Source organism: Psammomys obesus, unplaced genomic scaffold (assembly GCF_907164565.1).
Source record: "Psammomys obesus unplaced genomic scaffold, mPsaObe1.curated_primary_1811, whole genome shotgun sequence".
NCBI classification, from domain to species: Eukaryota; Metazoa; Chordata; class Mammalia; order Rodentia; family Muridae; genus Psammomys; species Psammomys obesus.
Window position 1 is genome coordinate 2,791,654 of NW_026596433.1, and position 20,466 is coordinate 2,812,119.

At 37.3% G+C, this 20,466-nt stretch overlaps 1 protein-coding gene, 1 non-coding gene and 1 pseudogene across 4 annotated transcripts in view; 1 reads left to right on the forward strand and 2 right to left on the reverse strand.

The window, feature by feature from the left end:
* The window catches only part of LOC129669607 (probable ATP-dependent RNA helicase DDX60), a 116,749-nt gene that overhangs the window by 35,529 nt on the left and 60,754 nt on the right, over positions 1 to 20,466 (reverse strand). For 2 of the 3 annotated variants that reach the window (XM_055597898.1, XM_055597899.1), the window contains exons 20-27: positions 16,318 to 16,433; positions 14,936 to 15,078; positions 14,705 to 14,814; positions 10,449 to 10,553; positions 9,851 to 9,979; positions 7,987 to 8,111; positions 3,688 to 3,846; positions 699 to 846 (exon numbers count right to left, since the gene is read on the reverse strand). In XM_055597898.1, the coding sequence (XP_055453873.1) occupies positions 699 to 846; positions 3,688 to 3,846; positions 7,987 to 8,111; positions 9,851 to 9,979; positions 10,449 to 10,553; positions 14,705 to 14,814; positions 14,936 to 15,078; positions 16,318 to 16,433 (1,035 nt within the window). The remainder of the gene's footprint in view (positions 1 to 698; positions 847 to 3,687; positions 3,847 to 7,986; positions 8,112 to 9,850; positions 9,980 to 10,448; positions 10,554 to 14,704; positions 14,815 to 14,935; positions 15,079 to 16,317; positions 16,434 to 20,466) is intronic. The other variant, XM_055597900.1, reaches the window with a different exon arrangement.
* Positions 1,895 to 2,302, reverse strand: LOC129669581 (40S ribosomal protein S19-like; annotated as a pseudogene).
* LOC129669613 (U6 spliceosomal RNA) lies at positions 18,635 to 18,741 on the forward strand. The gene has a single exon (XR_008719048.1). It is a non-coding gene; the product is annotated as a U6 spliceosomal RNA (small nuclear RNA).

Below are 20,466 nucleotides of genomic sequence, written 5' to 3' on the forward strand. Positions count from 1 at the left end.
AAAACAACATAATAGTGAAAACTAGGCAGATTATGAAGCTGACAAAAGATTAATAATACAATGAAAATACATATGTATGTATGAAAACATGCATGTGTGAGTTTGTATATATGTCTGTATTTGAGTATGTGTGAATATATGCATGTGAGTGTGAAGGATGAAATTGCTTTTATTGAAAGTGGTTGTATTATCAAATATGTTGTTCATAAAAGGAAATAGTTCAAAAAAAAAAGTTTAAAGATGATGGAGCAAACCAATTTTAGACATCCCAATGGCTCTTTAGTGAAATCTTTTAGCTGAAATATAGAAAGACTCTAATTTTAAGAAATGCTGTCAGGATCTAAATATATTGTTCTACAGGGGTCCAATTTTTCAATGGGGCATATGACACTCAAGTCTAGAATTTTGACTCTAATATATAGACTTTATAAAAGACATAATGCAAGATCAGACACAGGTAATGACCCAAGAGTTTGTCAAAAAGACAAAAATTAATCTCCAAATTCTAAATCTATCCTTTCTAAGTGTGGAATGCAAGGTCCTTGAGTGTTGTATGTAGCAAAGGGTCCTGTCACCCCATCTCCAGCTCATGGAGACTTCCCTTATGGCAGGGATTGCATGCAGTATGCCAACACTGTCAGCATGGAAGAGGCTTCTCCGATGAACAACGTAAGCACTGGTCCCTTATGGATACTGACCTCATCATCTATTGCTTTCTGATCAGCATATGTGCAGTCCTGGGGAATCTCCAGATTCTTCTCCAGACTCTTCAGGAGGTAATTGTGTTCAGCTTCAGACATGAGTGCTTGATCCAATCTTCTGGGGGATTTCTGGCTTTTTTCATTTCTTTAAAAAAATAAAATTTTATGAAATGAATATTATGTCTAACCACTACAGAAAGCCCAAAGTATCCTAAGTCATGCTTAGCAACCCAAATCACTACTTCATACATTTATATTAGCATGATTCATTCCCCTGCTCCCAATGTGTTTGTCCATCAGCCCCTGGAGCCTATGGTCCTTCAAGATAAATCCATTATGAATGTGTCTTTTTTTTTTTTCTGTAGTGTTCTCCTCCACTGTTTCTCTTTTCCCAGATGACCTTCCATTGTCTTGCTAATATGTTGATCGTTTTCTTTACTTCAGCCTTCCTGACGCTCAGGATGGAGGTATGTGTGCTCCCACTCTGCTTTGGCAGTTAGGAGAAGGGCACTGTCCTTCCTCCTTGTGATGGACACAGCAGCTGCTCTCAATGTTTGCTAAAGGTGCACAGATGTCCCATTCTGTGAGACTAAACCTCAGCTGACAAAAGCTCTTCTCAGACACTGACTGCCTCAAAGCATAACAATCAGCGGGGACATTTTTTGCACAGAGGGGCCAAGTTCAGGCTTCATTCTAGCAGAAGCCACACCACCTTAACTTTGCTTTTCTGTGTCTCTACCGTTCTTCCTTGTGATTTTCTTATGAACACACCCCTTCACTATGGCATGTACACAGGCAGCCCTTCTCAGCACACCTCCATAGACCTGGCAAAGACACTTAGGTAATTGCTCTGTACCCTGCAGAATCCCTGAATGCACCACCCATTTACAATCACGAGGATTATGCACACTTTTTTTGTTTTACATTTTTGACTCTTAACTATGCAAATAAAATAATACTGAATATAAGAAGATGAAGTCACTTGTATCATACCATGTCATACATCCAGAATACACCACCTGCAACTAGCATTAATTTAACGAGGGAAATGCCATGACTATTTAGAAGGGCCCAGTCCTAAGTTTTCAAAACATGTGCTAAAGCACTTACAAAAGACACAGATTGTTGTCTAACTCAATTTATTTATTTTTTTTTTATAAATGAGGCAATTTATTAACCCAGTATCCTTTGTTCTAATGCTTCCTGTTGGCAGCTACAACCTGTCCGGTGATCCTATACAGATGTCTCTGTGCCTGAGGTATTAGCTTGAGCCCCCATCCTGTTCCTTTTTCAGCCCCTCCAGGGCTTGGAGGCCACACTCGTGAAGCCTCTGCTGAAGCGGCTGGCCTTGAAACTGTTTCTCTGCCATCTTCCGTAGATCTTGGTCATGGAGCCAACCGCTGCCCCGCCACAGAGATACCAGGTGCTGCGCTATGGAAGCAGCTCATGAGCAGTTCTCTTCGGAGGGGGCAAGCTCCTTATGTTTTCCCAACTTGACTGTGTCCACCTATTCCAGAATGTTCAGCTTCCCGGACTTTTTGAGAAAGACTGTGAGAGTTGTAAGGAACTCCTGCGTGTTTTACAGTAATTCCAGGGATCATGCAGCCTCCTTGCTGCCAGCCTGAACAGGCTCGATTTTTTTAACCCATTAAATAAAATACTGTTCCCAAATAAAAGTACTAAAGAAAATAGACAAAATGTTCTTCCAGTTCCTTAAACATGACCCCAGCAAGAATGAGCTCTCGGTGTGCATGTTTCTTTAGGGGTTTCGCCTGTTACAGAAATGGATGCAGAAGACAGAGAAGAATCATACAGTTGCTTTCCAATGCAGAAGGCCTGAAGCAAGGTCCCCATCAAGATAGCAAACACTAAATGTGTATTCATATGACCACACTAAATAGAATCAATAGGGTGTGTGTGTGTAACTAATTAAAAAAAGAGAGAGTATGAATTCAAGAGAGAAGGGACAGTGAAGGAGCTGAAGGGAAAAACGTGTGGATAAGAATACTAATACAATACTAATGAATACATTTCTCATTAATTTTAATAATAATAAATGTTTTAAAAATAGTTTTAAAGTAAAAATCCCTGGAACAATTATTATCTGCCAAGCTATGGAGATGCAAAGAAGAAAATCAATGTATGCCTCTTGTTGCAATGATACTTGACGAGTTAGTACAAGATTCAGAGAACAGATAAGAAATTTATGAGTACACACTATGGGAGCAATAAGAATGAAGGTATTAAAGAGGCAGTACCTATCTCCTTCTATTCATGGGCCCTGGAAAATAAAGAGATAGAAGAATAACTGAATTGCATAGATTCATATATATCCTAAAAGGAAGTGGCAGGAAATGAGTATAAAAAGTAAAAACAAAAGTCAAACTTGTTAGAGGATCAACAGTAGCAGTTAGATTCCCTCAGCTGAGAAACAGACAGAATATCAAATGGTGTAATTTACCAGTTTCAAAGTTTATAGAAACATCTTTGTTTCATTGCAGTGTGGTGAACCTGAAGACTCTGAAGTTTATAAAAACCATTGCAATCATACAGGGAAAATATGAGTTTCCAACTAACACAGTCACTGAAGGAGAACCCATTTTGGCCCTGGAGTTTGCAGAACTACACGCTGAGAGCAATAACGTTCTAAGCATAAAACTGTCATTGGAATCCAGCTCCAAATGCATCCTGTGCCTCACGCTGTGATAATACATCATGCGGGGTGGAGTGCACAGACAATGTGGGATCATGTCAAGTTCTGCAATACACACAGACTGACAATCATGAATTAAACTGATCTTGCAGGTAAGGAATAGATGATGTTGGTCATTTGTCTTCACCCAATTCTCTTTCTAAAATTTATAAACAAAACAGTCCAAGCAGTAATTAGAACTTCACTAAAGAGCATTTTCAATGTGTCCTTACTACCAGGACATTTGGGTTGTAAAAACCTTTATGTGGTCAATCTTCTTCGAGAAATACTTACATTATCTTTTGTTTCTCCAAAGATTTTCTAACTTTTCGAAGTTTGTTAGCCATGATGTGAGCTTCTTTATCAGCTTTGGGAGGCCTTTTCTCCTCCTGTTTGTTTTCTAGGAATTTGCAAGCATCCTTAGCACATTTTTCTACATTATCTAGTCTAAATCTAGAAGCAAATGAACATGCATTAAAAATATAAGATTCACTGGCAAGGTTGTGAAGAAAATAAAACACTACTATATTATGGGTGGGGATGAAAACATGTACAATCATTTTGCAAATCAATATGACAGTTTCTCAGAAAATTGAATAATTCTACCTCAAGACCCAGCTATATCATTCCTGGTCATATACCCAAAAGATGCTTCACCATATCACAAGGACACTTGCTCAACCATGTTCATAGCAGCTTTATTCGTAATAGCCAGAAACTGGAAAGAACCCAAATGTGCCTCAACTGAAGAATGGATAAAGAAAATATGGTATGTTTACACAATGGAATACTAATGAGCTATTAAAAACAAAGACATCAGTAGACCCAGTGGAGGTGAGCTTTCCATGGGCTCTGATCCATATCATCCACCACTGCAAAGTAGCCAGTGTTCAGCTCAGAACCCTCTCTGCCTAATCCTGAACTGCCTGACAATCAGGTACCACCAGGCCTGCTAACACCAGAGATAAACAGGTGGCTAGAGGTCATCATAAGAACATAAGCAACAAAACTTAGGGCCATAAGACATCCCTGGAAACCAATAACTTAGAAACAACGAAAATAATACAAATACCTAATAAAATCAAGAGGTGATTCTTTGAAAAAAAAATAAGATAGACTTTTTGCCAAACTAAATAAAAGGCAGAGAGATAATACCCAAACTTAACAAAATCAGAAATGAAAAAAGAGAGACATTACAACAGACACTGAGGAAACAAACCCAAAGAATCATTATGTCTTACTTCAAAATCCTGTATTCTGCAAAATTGAAAAATCAGAATGAAACAGACAATTTTAATAAATTCTACTTACTAAAGTTAAATCAAGATTAAATAAACAATTTTTAATAAACAATTTTTAAAAATTCTATAACCCCTAAAGAAATAGAAGCAGCCATTAAAACTCTCTCAACCACATATACAAAAAATGGATAGATGGTATCAGCACAGACTCCTACAAGACTTTCAAAAAAGACCAAATACCAATACTCCTCAAATTATTGCACAAAATAGAAACAAAAGGAACATTTCCAAACTCATTCTGTAAGGCCACAGTCACCCTGATACCTAAACCACACAAAGACCCAACAAAGAAAAAGATTTTCAGACCAATCTCTTTCAAGAATATTGATGAAAAATACTTAATAAAATACTGGCACATCCAAATCCAAAAACACATCAAAATCATCATCCTCCGTGATCAAGTAGGCTTCATCCCAGGTATGCAGGCATGGTTCAATATATGAAAATCAATCACTGTAACCCAACATATAAACAAACTAAAAGAAAAGAAACCACATAATAATCTCATTAGATGCTGGAAAAACCTTTGACAAAATCCAACACCTCTTCATGTTAAAAGTCTTGGAGAGATCAGGCATATAAGGCACATACCTAAACCTAAATATACAGCAAGCCAATAGCCAATATCAAATTTATGGTGAAAAATTCAAAGCAATCCCATTAACATCAGGGACAAGACAAAGATGTCCACTTTCTCCACATCTATTCAATACAGTGCTTGAAGTCCTCACAAGAGCAATAAGACAACCAAAGGAGATCAAACTGATACAAGTTGGAAAGGAAGAAGTCAATGTATTACTATTGACAGGTGACATAAGTGACCCCCGAGAACTCCTAGAGTTGATAAATGCCTTCAAAAACTTGACTACATAGAAAATTACCTCAAAAAATTAGCAGTCCTCCTACATACAAATGATAAATGGGCTGAGAAAGAAATTAGAAAACAACATCCTTCATAATAGTCACAAATAACATAAAATATCATGGTGTAACTCTAACCAAACAAATGAAAGACCTGTATGATTAGAATTTAAAGCCTCTGAAGAAAGAAATTGCAGAAGATGTCAGAAGTTGGAGAAATCTCCCATACTCGTGGATGGGTTGGATTAACATAGTAAAAATGGCTGTCTTACCAAAAACAAACTACAAATGCAATGCAATTCCCATCAAAATAACAACACAATTCTTTACAGACCTTGAAAGAAAAATTCTCAACTTCATATGGAAAAACAAAAACCCACAATATCTAAAATAACCCTGTATAATAAAAGAACATGGGGAAGTATCACCATCCCTGATTTCAAGCTGTATTACAGAGCAATTGTAATGAAAACTTCATTGTATTGGCAATAGAAATAAACAGGTTGATCAATGGAATCAAATCAAAGACCCAGAAATAAACCCACAGACCTTCAGACACCTGATTTTTTACAAAGAAGCCAAAATGATACAATGGAAAACTGAAAGCATTTTCAACAAATGGTGCTGGTCTAACTGATGTCTACATGTAGACGAATGCAAAGATACCGCTATTTATCACAGTACACAAAACTCAAGTCCAAGTGAGTCAAAGACCTCAGCATAAAAGCAGATACATTAAATCTGTTAGAAAAGAATATGGGGAAGAATCTTGAACTTATTAGCACAGGAGACAACTTCCTAAACAGAACACTGACAGCTCAGTCTCTAAGATCAACAATTAATAAATGGGACCTCATGAAACTGAAAAGCTTCTGTAAGGCAAAGGACACGACACTCTCAATAGGACAGAACGGCAGCCCACACAGAATGGGAACTGATCTTCACTAACTCTATATCTTACAGAGGACTAATATCCAATATATACAAATAACTCAAGAAATTAGACATCAACAAACCTAATAACCCGATTAAAATATGGGGTTCAGTGGGTTCCATAGTAATGGGAACAGGGACTTTCTCTGACATGAACTGATTGACCCGCTCTTTGATCACCTCCCCCTGAGGGGGAAGCAGCCTTACCAGGCCACAGAGGAAGACAATGCAGCCACTCCTGATGAAACCTAACAGACTAGGATCAGAAGGAAGGAAAAGAAGACCTCCCCTACCAGTGGACCTGGGGAGGGGCATGCGTAGAGAAGGGGGAGTAAGGGAAAAATTGGGAGGGGAGAAGGAAGGGAACTACAGGGGGATAAAAAGTAAATAAAGTCTAATTAATAAAAATATTGGGTTCAGATCAAAAGAGAGATTTCTCAACAGAGGAATCTTGAATGGTGAGAACCATTTAAGAAATGTTCAGCATCCTTAGTCATAAGGAAAATGCAAATCAAAATGACTTTGAGATTCCACCTCACACCCAATGGCTAAGATAAAAAACTCAAATGATGGCACATGCTGGTGAGGTTGTGGATAAAGGGGAACACTCCTCCATTCATGGCGGAAGTTCAAACTTGTACAAGTACTGTGGAAATCAACCTGGAGCTTTCTCAGAAAACTGGAAATAGTACTACCTCAAGACCCAGCTATACCACTCCTGGTCGTATACCCAAAAGATGTTTCACAAGAACATTTGCTCAGCTGTGTTTGTTGCAGCTTTATTTTGTAATAGCCAGAAAATGGAAACAACTGAGATGTCCTTTAATGAAAGAATGGATAAAGAATGAGGTATATCTACACAATGGGACACTGCTCAGCTATTCATTACTAAATTACCGTTGGTGCCATCTTATCAGAACTGGAGCCAATAAACTAGTATCGTCAATTTTAAACTATTGCATTCTATAACATGAAATTTGACAAGATATCAGTAGCTCTGACTCACATTTCATAAAAACTTGAATTTTGTGTTGATATTACATTGATGGATGTTTTGAATGAGTTCTGCAAAGAACCAAGATCTGTACTAAAAATATTAGTAAGACCTTACACAAAAATAATAGTTTATGGTAGAAACAAAATATGAGATACTAAAATTAATGAAGAAAAATGTAATAGAATACTAAAACAATTTCTAAGAAGTTGACTACAACTGGCCATATGGTAGATGCCTGTCTATAATCGCAGCATGGAGGAAGCTGCAATAGGAAAGCCAGCCTGGGACACATAGCAAGATCCTGTCTCAAACAAACAGAACCAGAACAACAAAAAGTTGAGCTAGAAAATTTTGTGACTTTAAAAAAAGACATATGATTTTGACGAATGAGCACCCAAAGTAATAATAAACACTAGACCACAACAATAAAGTGTATATAATTTTCTCTCCCATAAAGAAAGAGGCCTAACACAAATCACCTCACAAAGTTACATAACTTACAGAAAGAATATTGCAGGCAACTTGTCCATTTCCCTTAGCTTCTCAACAAGACATGGAAAGAAGTCCAGCATCCGCCCTCGGTGCTCCTGGAAATTAGGACTCAGTTTCTTCAGCACCATCCTGGCCTGTGACAGTGAATGGAATGCATTCGTACTGAATTGTGCATAGCAGAGAAAGGAATGGGCATTCTGACTATGATATTTTCAGAGCTGTCTAATCTTTGCTTTTGTCATTCTTTAAAATGTAATTATATGAGACTATGCCACAGTACTGTGGTAAGCAAACAAGAAACAGTACAAACCACACAGTAGGCAACAAACTTCCAGTGTACTGTATGCAATTGTTTGAGACAATGGGAATCCAGCAGGAAAGGGATTGCTCAGTACATGGTGCTGTTTCCATGGCAGCAGGAGAAAGGAGCCCACTCCATGCTGCATAAAAAAGAATATTCAAGCCTGCCTAAGAGGTTTTGAATGGCAAGGACACTGTAACTTAACTATATTGTGTTTCCAAATGAAATAAAAAGAAATCAAAGTACAAAGTGGAAAAGAGAGGAAATCACATAAGAAAAATATAAAATACAGCAGTGGTTCTCAACCTGTGGGTCATAACATTTTGAGGAGTTACCTAATAGATAAATTGCATCTCAAATATTGACATTGCCATTCATTACAGTAGCAAAATTACACTGATGACATAGCAAAGAATATCTTTATGGTTGGAGGTCACCACTACATGAGGAACTAAATTAAAGGGTTTTACCATTAGGAAGGTTATTCCTAAAAAAGAAAAAATCAGAAATCACAATTTTTATGTTAAATTAAGATTATAATTGTAATCAAATTGGTATGAAAATAGTGCCAGGATAAGATTTTAGTATTGCAATAGTTCATAAAATTTAAAATAAATTTAAAATCATGAAGAATAAAACTCCAAGGACTGCTGCAAACCAGTATCTCCAGACATGTCAGGGACATTGAGCACATGAGCGCATAAGAGCTGAGGATACTTGCCAAAAAAAGCTCATAATATCAAGCCCTAAATAATGCCATGCATGAATGAGGAGAGGCTCATGAAGCTTCACCCCTACCTGGGGAGCTGCTACCAAATGATGGCTTCTACGGGAAAAAAGTCAGGGTTCTTTATAATATATGTATTATATATATATATATATATACATATATATATATAAAACACATCCATATATATATAAAGAACAGACATATGTACATACATATATATTCATATATATATACATACGTATATGAGTGTATGTATGTATGTATATATATATACATATATACATAAATATATTTATACATGTTGTCCAGGTTTCAGAGGGTAGCTGCCACCCACCCTCACGCTGGCAACATGGAGTAGATTTAGTAGGACTAGAAAAAGACACATGAAATTTGAAGGGGAAAGTGATAGAAGGGAAATGGAAGGAGTTGGAGGGGGAGGATGACGGAGAACACATTTGAAAACACATTACATACATGTATGTGAAATCTTAAAAATAATAGAATAATACTTCAAAACTAAGAAAGAAGAAAAGTAAAAATTTTGTCAGCTGCTTGAGTCCCATCTCTATGCCACCCTCCCCATATGAACCCTGTGTTTTCTCTTGTGGCTCACTGAATCCACAAGGAACTGGTAGCCTCTTGCCTATGTTTTAGGAGACATTGAAGAAGAGATCTGAAAAATTAATTTTCTTTCCTTTTTTGTTACAGCTCAGAATCAAGTCAAACTTAAAAAAATCTAAAATGAAACCAGAAAGGGAAAGAAATGGTATTTTTGATTGAACAATACAACTCAAGAATAGAGTCAAAAAATAGAGTGCTTTACCCAAAATGTGTGAAATTACCTCGTCCTCATTCCCATTTTTAATCCAATTTGTGAATTCTTCCTTTAGGCTCTCTTCATATTTTCTTGCATCCAGCTTTTTAATTACTATTTTATTCTTGAAATGAGTGAACGTCTCTGGACACAGGTTCTGGGAAAGAAAGACCATAAAGATAATGAAGAAAACCTAAAGCTATTTCACAATTCTATTTTTCACTGACAGTTTGATAAGCTCTTAGAGCTAGAGATGTTTAGACTTCGCTTACCTCTCTGTACCTTCTAGAATAGAAACCTATATATGAACTCTTCAAAGGTAAGCAGAAAGAGCAAGTAGGCCCCTGAGAAACTCAAACAGTGCTCAGGACACAAAGAAGAATGGGAGATGAAAAGATAAGGACTGGGAACCCAGAGTGGAATAGAAGTCCCAGACACTGTGTCTGGGAAGGAAAAAGAAAGCACATTTCTAGCCCATTTCAGACAAGAGGCCATTTTGGAGGGAGAGAAATATGTACTGATTGTTTTAAATCACCAAATGCAGGTGATAAAAATGGTGACAGTATGTTTCTGAGTAGAAGTGGTGGGCCCTATCAAGACACCATGATTCCATGAAAATTCCTTACCTGGGCCTGGGGCCATCTCTCCCAGACCTGAAGCATAGTATCATACAGCTGGATGCTTTCTCGGGGTGAAAAGGCAAGATCAGAAGGAAATCCATACTTTTCAATCTATGAGTAAAGTAAAGTCAAACTTATTAATATTTTATTTATCTAGATGATAAAAAGATTTATAAGAAATGGCTGCTTTGAACTTTAAAAGGCAGAAAAATGGTGAAGCTTGCATTGAGCACATTGTCTTTAAAAAGAAGAATTTTTAAAAAATTATGTGTATGTGGGGAGATTCTGTCTTCTGGAAGGGAAAAGAGGGCCACAGATCCCCTGTGTAGACTGTTGTGAGTCACACAGTGTGGGCACTGGGAAATGAAATCAGGTTCTCTGCAGGGTCCTCTTAACTGCAGATATCTCTCTGCTCCCAGGCCCCAGTCCCCAGTGCTAGCCTTATGTTCTATTTTAATTATCACTTGAGAGTGGTTACTTATTCAGCTAAACTCTAGTGAAACAAAAATGAGTCTAAGAATCCTCACAAGTCCTATAATACAAATCGTTTCAATTATTTTATTTTCTTTTTTGTATTTTTGTATTATTTTTTATTTTTCTTTTACAATTTATTCATTGCCTATCCCGATTGTAGGCCCCTTCCTCAACTCCTCCCTTCTTCCCCTCTATCCCTTTCCCTTAGTCTACTCAGGACTTCTCCTCCCCTTCCATCTGATCATAGCTTAACAAGTCTCATAAGGACTGCCTGGATCCTCTTTTTCTGTGGTCTGGCAAGGCTGCATTGCCAAGGGCCACTGATCAAAGAGCAGGCAATGGAGTTAATAACAGAGGCACCCCTGCTCCCCTTACTCGGGAAACCACTTGGAGGCTTGAGCTGCCTATAGGCTACATCTGAACAAGGGGTCTAGGTCCTCTCCATGCATGGTCCTTATTGGTGCATCAGTCTCTGCAGGACTCCCTGGGCTCAGATCCTTTAGCTTTGTTGGACTCCTTGTGGGGCTCTTGTCCCCTCGTGTCTTTCTAGTCCATCCCTCTTCTTCCTTAAGACTCCTTGTGCTCTGCCCAAAGTTTGGCTGTGAGTCTCAGTACCTGCTTTGATAACCTGTTGGGTGGAGTCTTTCAGAAGACCCTCTATAGAAGGATTCCATCCTGTTCCCTCTCTTGCACTGCTTCTGTTGTCTATCCTGTTTGCCATTCTGAGTGAGATTTAAGCATCCTATTTAGGGTCCTCTTGTTGTTTAGCTTCTTTAGGTCTGTAGATTTTAGTATGGTTATCCTATATTATAGAAATCTTTTGTTTGGGGAATAGACTTGGGATTTCCTAACTCTCTTACTCCATTACATCAGCCTTCAGTTGCAGCGTTTCTAATATAAAAAAAAAAAAATTACTTCTGTCTGTGTCACTAATTTGTTGGGAGAAATAAATTACATAACAGATGAATCTTATCCAAATGTCTGGAGCCCCACTGGTGCATCATCCATCAGTAGGGTTTAATGATTAATAAGTTTATACTTTATGACTTTTAAGGAATCAACTAACAATTTTAAGGAATTAAATAACAATTCTGTGGTTCAAGCTGGGGTTCAATCTACTTGTTTCCCACTGCAAACTGGCAAACTGGTAAAACCTGAACCAATCCAGGAAGAGAACAAAAAGAAGTAACAGCAAATCACTCTACAGTGGTATGCTGTCTTTACATCAGTTTTTAAATGCACATGTCCCTAGTACCACAGACCATGTTAACAATCAATCCACACTGAGCAAGAGATGGCAGTTCTTTCAAGTGTTTCCCAGGGCTGACAGTTTTCCAGACAGCAGCAGCTGTGCCTGGATGGCATGATAATTGATGGCAAAGGTCAAACAAGGCTGCAGTTTGCCAGAAACAAGCCATATATGGCTGAGGGCAATCCCTCACTGATTCCTTGCTTCTGTTGGGTTGAGGCCAGCTCATTTGTACTCTCTCATCTCTTCCCTTTGTAAATCGTTTTTCTGACATAGTCATAAAGGAAACATCCATAAAGGCAAATGGTTCTTCTTTTTAATGTTGCTACAATTTATTGTTTTGGGGGATGTTTTTAAAACAGTCAGTTCTTTCATTTAATCTATGTATAATAAACAATATTTAGAACTATTTGTTCAGCTGAAAGTTCCACTCATTCCTCTTCTTCTTCTTAAGGAAACAGCCTATATAAGTACATGTTATGCAGGTGGTTTTTGAAAATTCATTTAACCATACCCAGGCCTACATTTACTCTGTATTCTTGCTACCAAGTTCTAAAAATCTTAAGACTCATACAACAGCATGTGACATTTTCAGAAGTCATACAGGGTCAGGGCACACTGTAGTTACTCTATTGCTTTCCAGTTACTCCATTAATAGCTACAGAGAGGTGAGCAAAGGCACTTGGAGCTAGCACAGAACCAGTATACTTGAAGCTGTTTAAAGATATCCTGCCTGGATCATGTTACAAAAAAAAAAAAAAAAAGAAAGAAAAAAAAAGTAGTTTTTAAAGTACTATGCTGTTTTTAAAGGTATTGAGTTATTGGATAATGTTGAAAATGTCTGACATTTCAGATATTAGAGATCAGAAATAGGAAGTGGAGGAATCCAATAAGGAAAAAGGGGAAAAGGAAGGGAAGAAGAGAAAGAGGGAAGAAGACGATTTATTATTGATGGCTATATTCTTAGTATAAGTTAAAGCACAGGATTTCTTCCACATTTTAGTTGAATCTGGAGTTTGAATTGGTCCATTACCACTTATAAGAGAAGCTTTATTCACAAACATTTTACTAGAAAAACTCCATATTCTGATTTATTTCATAGTTTTTGGAATGCATTGCAACATGCAGCCAAATACTATCATATAGTGCTCGCTCATTCATATATATGACGGACAAGTCTTTTACTCATTCATATATATGATAGACAAGTTTTTCAGATCAATATGGAGTCAATCAACAGGTCTGAGATTATGGCTCCTACAAATCATTTACTTAGTGCTGTAGTAGTGAGTTAGTTATCAACTCCATGTCTCAATTCCATTACTTGTGAAATGAAAATTGTAGTAAGACCTTCATCATACAATTGTTGTGGTGTTTAAAACAGATGAAATATGTGAATATTTTAAAAACACAAATTTAATCAGCTATTCTTTAAAAACAGCCAGTAAGCAGTAGTTTTCACACAGCAATATGTCAGTAGCTGGAAGGCCATGAAATCCATCCTGCAGCAGTTATTTCCAAACACAAAAGGACATGTGGGTGAAGGCTTAGTGATTACCTGACTTTACTGTTTACAGGAGAGCTGAGCTGGGGAAGGCACAGGATTCTAAAAAGTGCTTATAAGAGTTTCAAGTTAAAAAAAATCAAGATCTAGGAGCGAGCATTTGGCACTTGAGGGGAGCAAGGTATAACACGAAGACCCCCAAGCAAAGCACATTCAGTAAATACAACGTTGAACAAGCTCCTAGAAGACAGTTCTCATGGACAGCGTACTCAGCCCTTTTTGAAGAAGTCCAGTAAAGCCTTTTAAAGAACAGAATTATAATTCAGGGGACATAATATAATATTGGAATGAAGAATATACTTCATTTTTCAGGTTTTGGAAGGACAAGAAAGGATGTCCAATGGGAATTTAAATGAACCTTTCAAGGGAGGAGAAGGAGAAAGGAAGAGAAGCATATGCTGGAGATATTTAAGAAATTAGCCCCCATTAATGATTCAACAGCCTTGGTGACGTTGTTTCAAGCTCTCTACTTTGCTGAGTCATCACCAAAGAGTCATGAGTCGATTGTTACGGCAATGGAAAGCATGTGTTCCTGGTTTAAGATCACATTAATCATGTTTTCATGCACGAAGCTTAGCCACACAAAGCTGTAGCTGCCCTGAGAAGAAAGGTTAAAGCCATCTCCACACTTCATTAGTGATGCAATAGTGAGCTAGCTAAGGTGGACAGGCAGACTTAGGTGATTAACAAGGGAGGGAGAGGAAGAGGGCCGAAATAACATCCCCAAACTAACAAAGCCATCAAGTTAAAATAGTTAGTAGTTTTTAAGTTTTGAGGATCCTGATAACTTCATGACATAGAGAAAGCAAGTAGAACAATGCTGTTGATTTTAAAAATCGAAATTGTGGGGGGGGGGTTTGTCTGCATTTGAGCATCAGGCTGTGTTCCTGCAACATTCTGCACAGCATTGTGTTTTCAGTTATAAGCCAGACAGAGCAGTTACATGGATCAGCTGTGGCGAAGGTCGCTACTTACATGATCTATGGTTAGTGCAGCACACGGATGAAAGTGATCAAAGCAGACATCGCCCTGCCTCACAGAACATAAGTACTTCTCCATATCATTGTATCTCTCTCCATAGAGCACTGAAAGGGGAAGGGCAACATTTTCCAAATTACCAGAAATGTAATGAGCAGAATAATTTTAAAGCAAATAACCAAGCCAAGCCAAACAAAATCGCCATACAAATACACAGAGCACACGTACCAAGTCTAACTTTGTATGACTGTCTGGCTTGCACTCGTTCTTTGTGACAACTGCCACGGGAGCCACAACTTCTTTTGGAAAAAGTTCCTTTTTCCATAGCACTGTCTACTTCTTTCCAGTACCTCTTTACTGACTGGAGCCACCTTAAAAAAAATAGACATGTTATTTATGATTTTAATCATCAGTGTCCCCAATGGTTCATGGTTAAGTACTTGGTCCTGGACTTTGGGAAAAGCTTTGGAGGCATGAGAAAGCAGTAACTGAACAACAGAGGTCAGCCATTAAAACTGGGGATTTAACGAGTAGTTAACAAGCAGCATTAACCATCACAAAGGTTGTATTCACCACTGTTTCTTAACTAGTGCTCTCTGCTTCCTGTCTGTTGCCATGTGAACGAGCTGCCACCTCAAGTACCCACGCCTATGGATAAAGCCTCCCCTCCTTGTCTTCCCAACTATGATGGACTGAAATATTTCTAAAACCATGAATTTAAATAAAGGTATACCTCTCTAAAGTTATTTTTTGGTCACATCAACACAGAAGTAACTCATATGTTATTTAAGCAGAAAATAGAAGCAACTTACATGAAATTAAATAAGTTAATTTTTATTTAAGTAATTGTTATTTATTTAAGTAATAACTTAAATTCATTATTATTTGTTTAATTAAATAATTTAAAGGAAATTTCATATGTCTTAATATTTTCACATAAGGGAATTACTTCTAGAGCCACAAAACCTGAAATAAAATTCTAGCTTCCGTACTATTAACTCTAAATCCTGCATAAATCATTTATTATTTCTGTGCCTTGTCTTTCATGTTTAAAAATCAAAATAATAGTAAGAGTACTATTATCTAGTGATAACAATGGAAATAGTAGTAAATCGAATATTGATGAATGATATTTAAGATAAATTACTATTTGCCAAGTATTTAGGAAGGGATGTGACAGGTGGGAGAAGCTATAGGATATGTTGTTATCACTCATCAACATTCAAGCCCAATGACAAGATGTGTGGCTTTCAACTAATAAAGTTTTGCTCTCTTTCCAATTATATCAGCAAAATGATGATCTTGGAATCTATGGCTGAATGTGTCATTCTATCACTCTGATTTTTGTTTCCTAGCAAAAGGAGGGTAGGGGAAAAAAAGTAATATACAGCTATCATTTTATTTTTTGAGCTATGATTTGGACTTGCTATTCAACTGCAGATCTGACCAAGACTTATCAGAAAGAACTAAACAGACAGTGACTTGAGTGTTCTGGGATTGCTTTAAGTTAACCAGAAATTTAGGTAAGTCTAAAACCCATAAAAGATGCATGAAATTCAGACTTTCAAAAACAGATAAGCATTCCATCCAAAATCGAACCAAATTCCTACTCAGTGAGGCGCTGAGGGTTGCTTATGGTAGCTGAAAGGGCCAAAAAGGGACACCGGATCATGACAAGGAGATGCTCCCAGATTTCTGCTCCAATTTCTCCACCAAGACAATGGACCTATAAAAACAAAGATTATTTTCAATTGACAAGTTAGTTTTAAGGATGGCAAGTTAAAAATAAATAGATAAATAAAGGAATAAATGAATAAATAAATACTAAAACATATGGAAATAAGGTGGTCATAGGTACTTCCATCACCTTTAATGTACCATGTCCTGCTTAAATAAAATAAGTATTGGAAAAATCTAGATGTAGGACAACTTGGCACTTGAATTTTCCTTAATATTTTTAACCAATCACCTATGAGTCCTTTTTATTTTGCTTTCAAAACCTTCTTTCAGGCCTATGTATTCCTTGCCATGCCTACTGACAATCAAGCCAGCACCACATTGAAGTCACAATTGAGTGCCTCTGTGACTGTTGCCCTAATTGAACACCTACATTCTTGACATCACAGACAAAATGATAAGCCTTATCTAGTCATGTCATTAGTCAATGTTTTCCCATTCTTTGTGAAACAAATCTAAGCATTTAATGGGATACATAATGCTTGGCATATTTGGCCCATTGCTACCTTTCCAGCTTCATCTGAAGCCAGTAATCCCTAGTCTTACTATGATTTATACACAGAAGCCATTTCTTTGTTCCTTAGCACACACCACTGTAGAGCATTCACATGGACGGCTCTCCTGTATAAAATATACTTACCAATAAAACACAAAGCCAAAAATATAGCCAAGGCCTCTTAATCTGTGAAATTCATCTTGCTGTCACTAGTTTAAAAAGATTTTCTGACTAGTTTGAAAAGATTTTCTGGCCACTTCATTCCTGAGTGGTTCTCCAGCCTCTCTTCTGTCATTGCTGCAATTTTGATTGACACTCTTGATCTTTGCAGTAAGCACAGAGTGTAGTGTCAGTTTATATGCACTTGTGTTCTCTAGTTTAGCTTAGCTTTGTCACTTAATCTGTGTCTTCAAATCTAAATTATTCTATCATTGACACAATGCTTGGCCCTTAGAAACCTTTCTCAAAAGAAACTGAGTAAATGAATGAGTGACCAAATTAAATTAGGTACAAGAAAGATTCTTGAATATGATCTTAAATAAGCAAGTTAAATTTGACACCTGAAAGATATCAGTTAGGCAGTTTTACATATGTGTGTAGAGAGATACATATTTTCTTCTGCCCGTCTGACTTTGTCTTAGTCAGATGACATACCACTTTGCTAAATATTAATTTTAAGCTTTACAATATTTAACAATTTTACCTGACTCTGGCAGAATAGACATTAGCCTTCAAAGCTGCCTAATATAAAACAGGAACAACTGAGGTATACAATGTTATATCAATTCAGGATCCTGCACTTAATCTCCAGAACTAAAAAATATATATATTGTTATTATTATTATTATTATTATTATTATTATTGAAACAAAGTTTGATTCCATTATGAACCCCAAGATTGTGAACTGTAAAACTTGTTTCTAATTGTGGTATGCCTCAGTCATTGATCCTAGAGCTGTCTGTTTACTGTGAACAAGTACTTGTGGTGTGGCTCAGCTCTAGCACACACTTTTAATCGAAGAGTTTTCTGTAAACCAAATTAAATGAAGTTAACCCTATGAGCAAGTAACAAAATTAACAGGAAGAGAACATGGAGAAAAAACCCATAAGGAGTGAGAGGAAATCCAGAGGATAGAGAGACACGTAGAAGTAGAAAGGAGGGACACTGAGTCAAAGTGTACTTAAGACAGCATGGAGAAGAAGAAATGGGACAGGAGATTAATAGGAAGGGATTTTTCCTTTGGGGACATCAGCTGAGTCGGAAGGTCTCTGCCTGTCTGAGCTAGGAGGTCTTCACCCCAGCATTTGGCTCCTGACTCTTTATTGGTTAAGCTGAACATTTGGGATTTTATTTCTTTATAACAACACAAAGTGAAAACAAGCTAAATATAGGCTTCTTCCTTCTTTCAGCTTAAAATTCAGGAATAAAAGAATGTAGGTTTCTCCGATGCCTTAAGTCTCTGTGCATAAGTATACTGAATGATGCTGTCATCTACATGATTTCACCCCACTCTCTCTGCCCAGGGAAACTGATCTATAGATACTACTTCAATGAAATTCTCCTGTTCTATGAGTCTCTAGATTTGACCTTACACTGGCTCAGAAGAATACAACCTTGCAATCTGAATTTCATCCAAGGGACAAATGTCCCAAAACAGCAAAGACCTTCCTACAGTTTAAAAATACTAAGAAGTGTGCTCGCTTCAGCAGCACATATACTAAAATTGGAACGATACAGAGAAGATTAGCATGGCCCCTGCGCAAGGATGACACGCAAATTCGTGAAGGGTTCCATATTTTTTCTCTCAACATCAATGGACTCAACTCTCCAGTAAAAAAGACACAGATTAACAGAATGGATACGTAAACAAAACCCAGCAATCTGTTGCATACAAGAAACACACCTAAGACACAAAGATAGACATTACCTGAGGGTAAAAGGTTGGAAGACGACTTTCCAAGCAAATGGACCCAAGAAACAAGCAGGAGTAGCCATTCTAATATCTGATAAAATAGACTTTCAACCAAAATTAATCAAAAGAGATGAGGAAGGACACTTCATACTCATCAAGGGAAAATTCCACCAGGAAGACATCACAATCCTGAACATCTATGCCCCAAATACAAGAGCACCCACATTTGTAAAAGAAACATTGATAAAACTTAAACCACATATAGATCTCCACACAATAATAGTGGGAGACTTCAACACCTCACTCTCAACAAAGGACAGGTCAACAAAACAGAAATTAAACAAAGAAACAATATCTCTGACAGAGGTCATGAATCAAATGGACCTCACAGACATTTACAGAACTTTAAACCCAAACACAAAAGAATTTACCTTCTTCTCAGCACCTCATGGAACCTTCTCCAAAATAGACCATATAGTTGGTCACAAAGCAAGCCTCAACAGATACAAGAAGACTGAAATAATCCCTTGTATCCTGTCTGATCACCATGGAATAAAGCTGGACTTCAACAACAACAGAAATAGCAAAAAGCCTACACACACATGGAAACTGAACAACTTGTTACTAAATGACAGCTGGGTCAGGGAAGAAATAAAGAAAGAAATTAAAGCCTTTCTAGAACTCAATGAAAATGAAGACACAACATACCCAAACTTGTGGGACACAATGAAAGCAGTGCTAAAAGGAAAGTTCATAGCACTAAGTGACTTCAAGAAGAAATTCGAAACAGCTCATTCAAGCAACTTAATGGCCCACTTAAAAACCCTAGAAAAAGAAGGAGCAGACACACCAAAAAGGAGTAGACGGCTGGAAATAATCAAACTCAGGGCTGAAATCAATCAATTAGAAACAAATAAAACAATTCAAAGAATCAATGAAACCAAGAGCTGGTTCTTTGAGAAAATCAACAAGATCGACAAACCCTTAGCCAAGCTGACTAAAAGGCAGAGAGACACCACCCAAATCAACAAAATCAGAAATGAAAAGGGGGACATAACTACAGACACTGAGGAAATCCAAACAATCATTAGGACTTACTTCAAAAGTCTATACTCAACAAAATTTGAAAACCTAAATGAAATGGACAATTTTCTTGATCGATTTGACTCACCAAAGCTGAATCAGGACCAGGTAAATCAATTAAATAGTCCTATATCCCCCAAAGAAATAGAAGCAGTCATCAAAAGTCTCCCATCCAAAAAAAGCCCAAGACCAGATGGCTTCAGCGCAGAATTCTACCAGACCTTCAAAGAAGAGCTAACTCCAATTCTCTTCAAACTCTTCCACAAAATAGAAACAGAAGGAACATTACCAAACTCATTCTATGAAGCCACAATCACCTTGGTATCTAAACCTCACAAAGACTCAACAAAGAAAGAGAATTTCAGGCCAATCTCCCTTATGAACATTGATGCAAAAATACTTAACAAAATAATTGCAAACCGAATCCAAGAACACATCAAAGATATTATCCACTATGACCAAGTAAGCTTCATCCCAGGTATGCAGGGGTGGTTCAATATACAGAAATCCATCAATGTGATCCACCATAT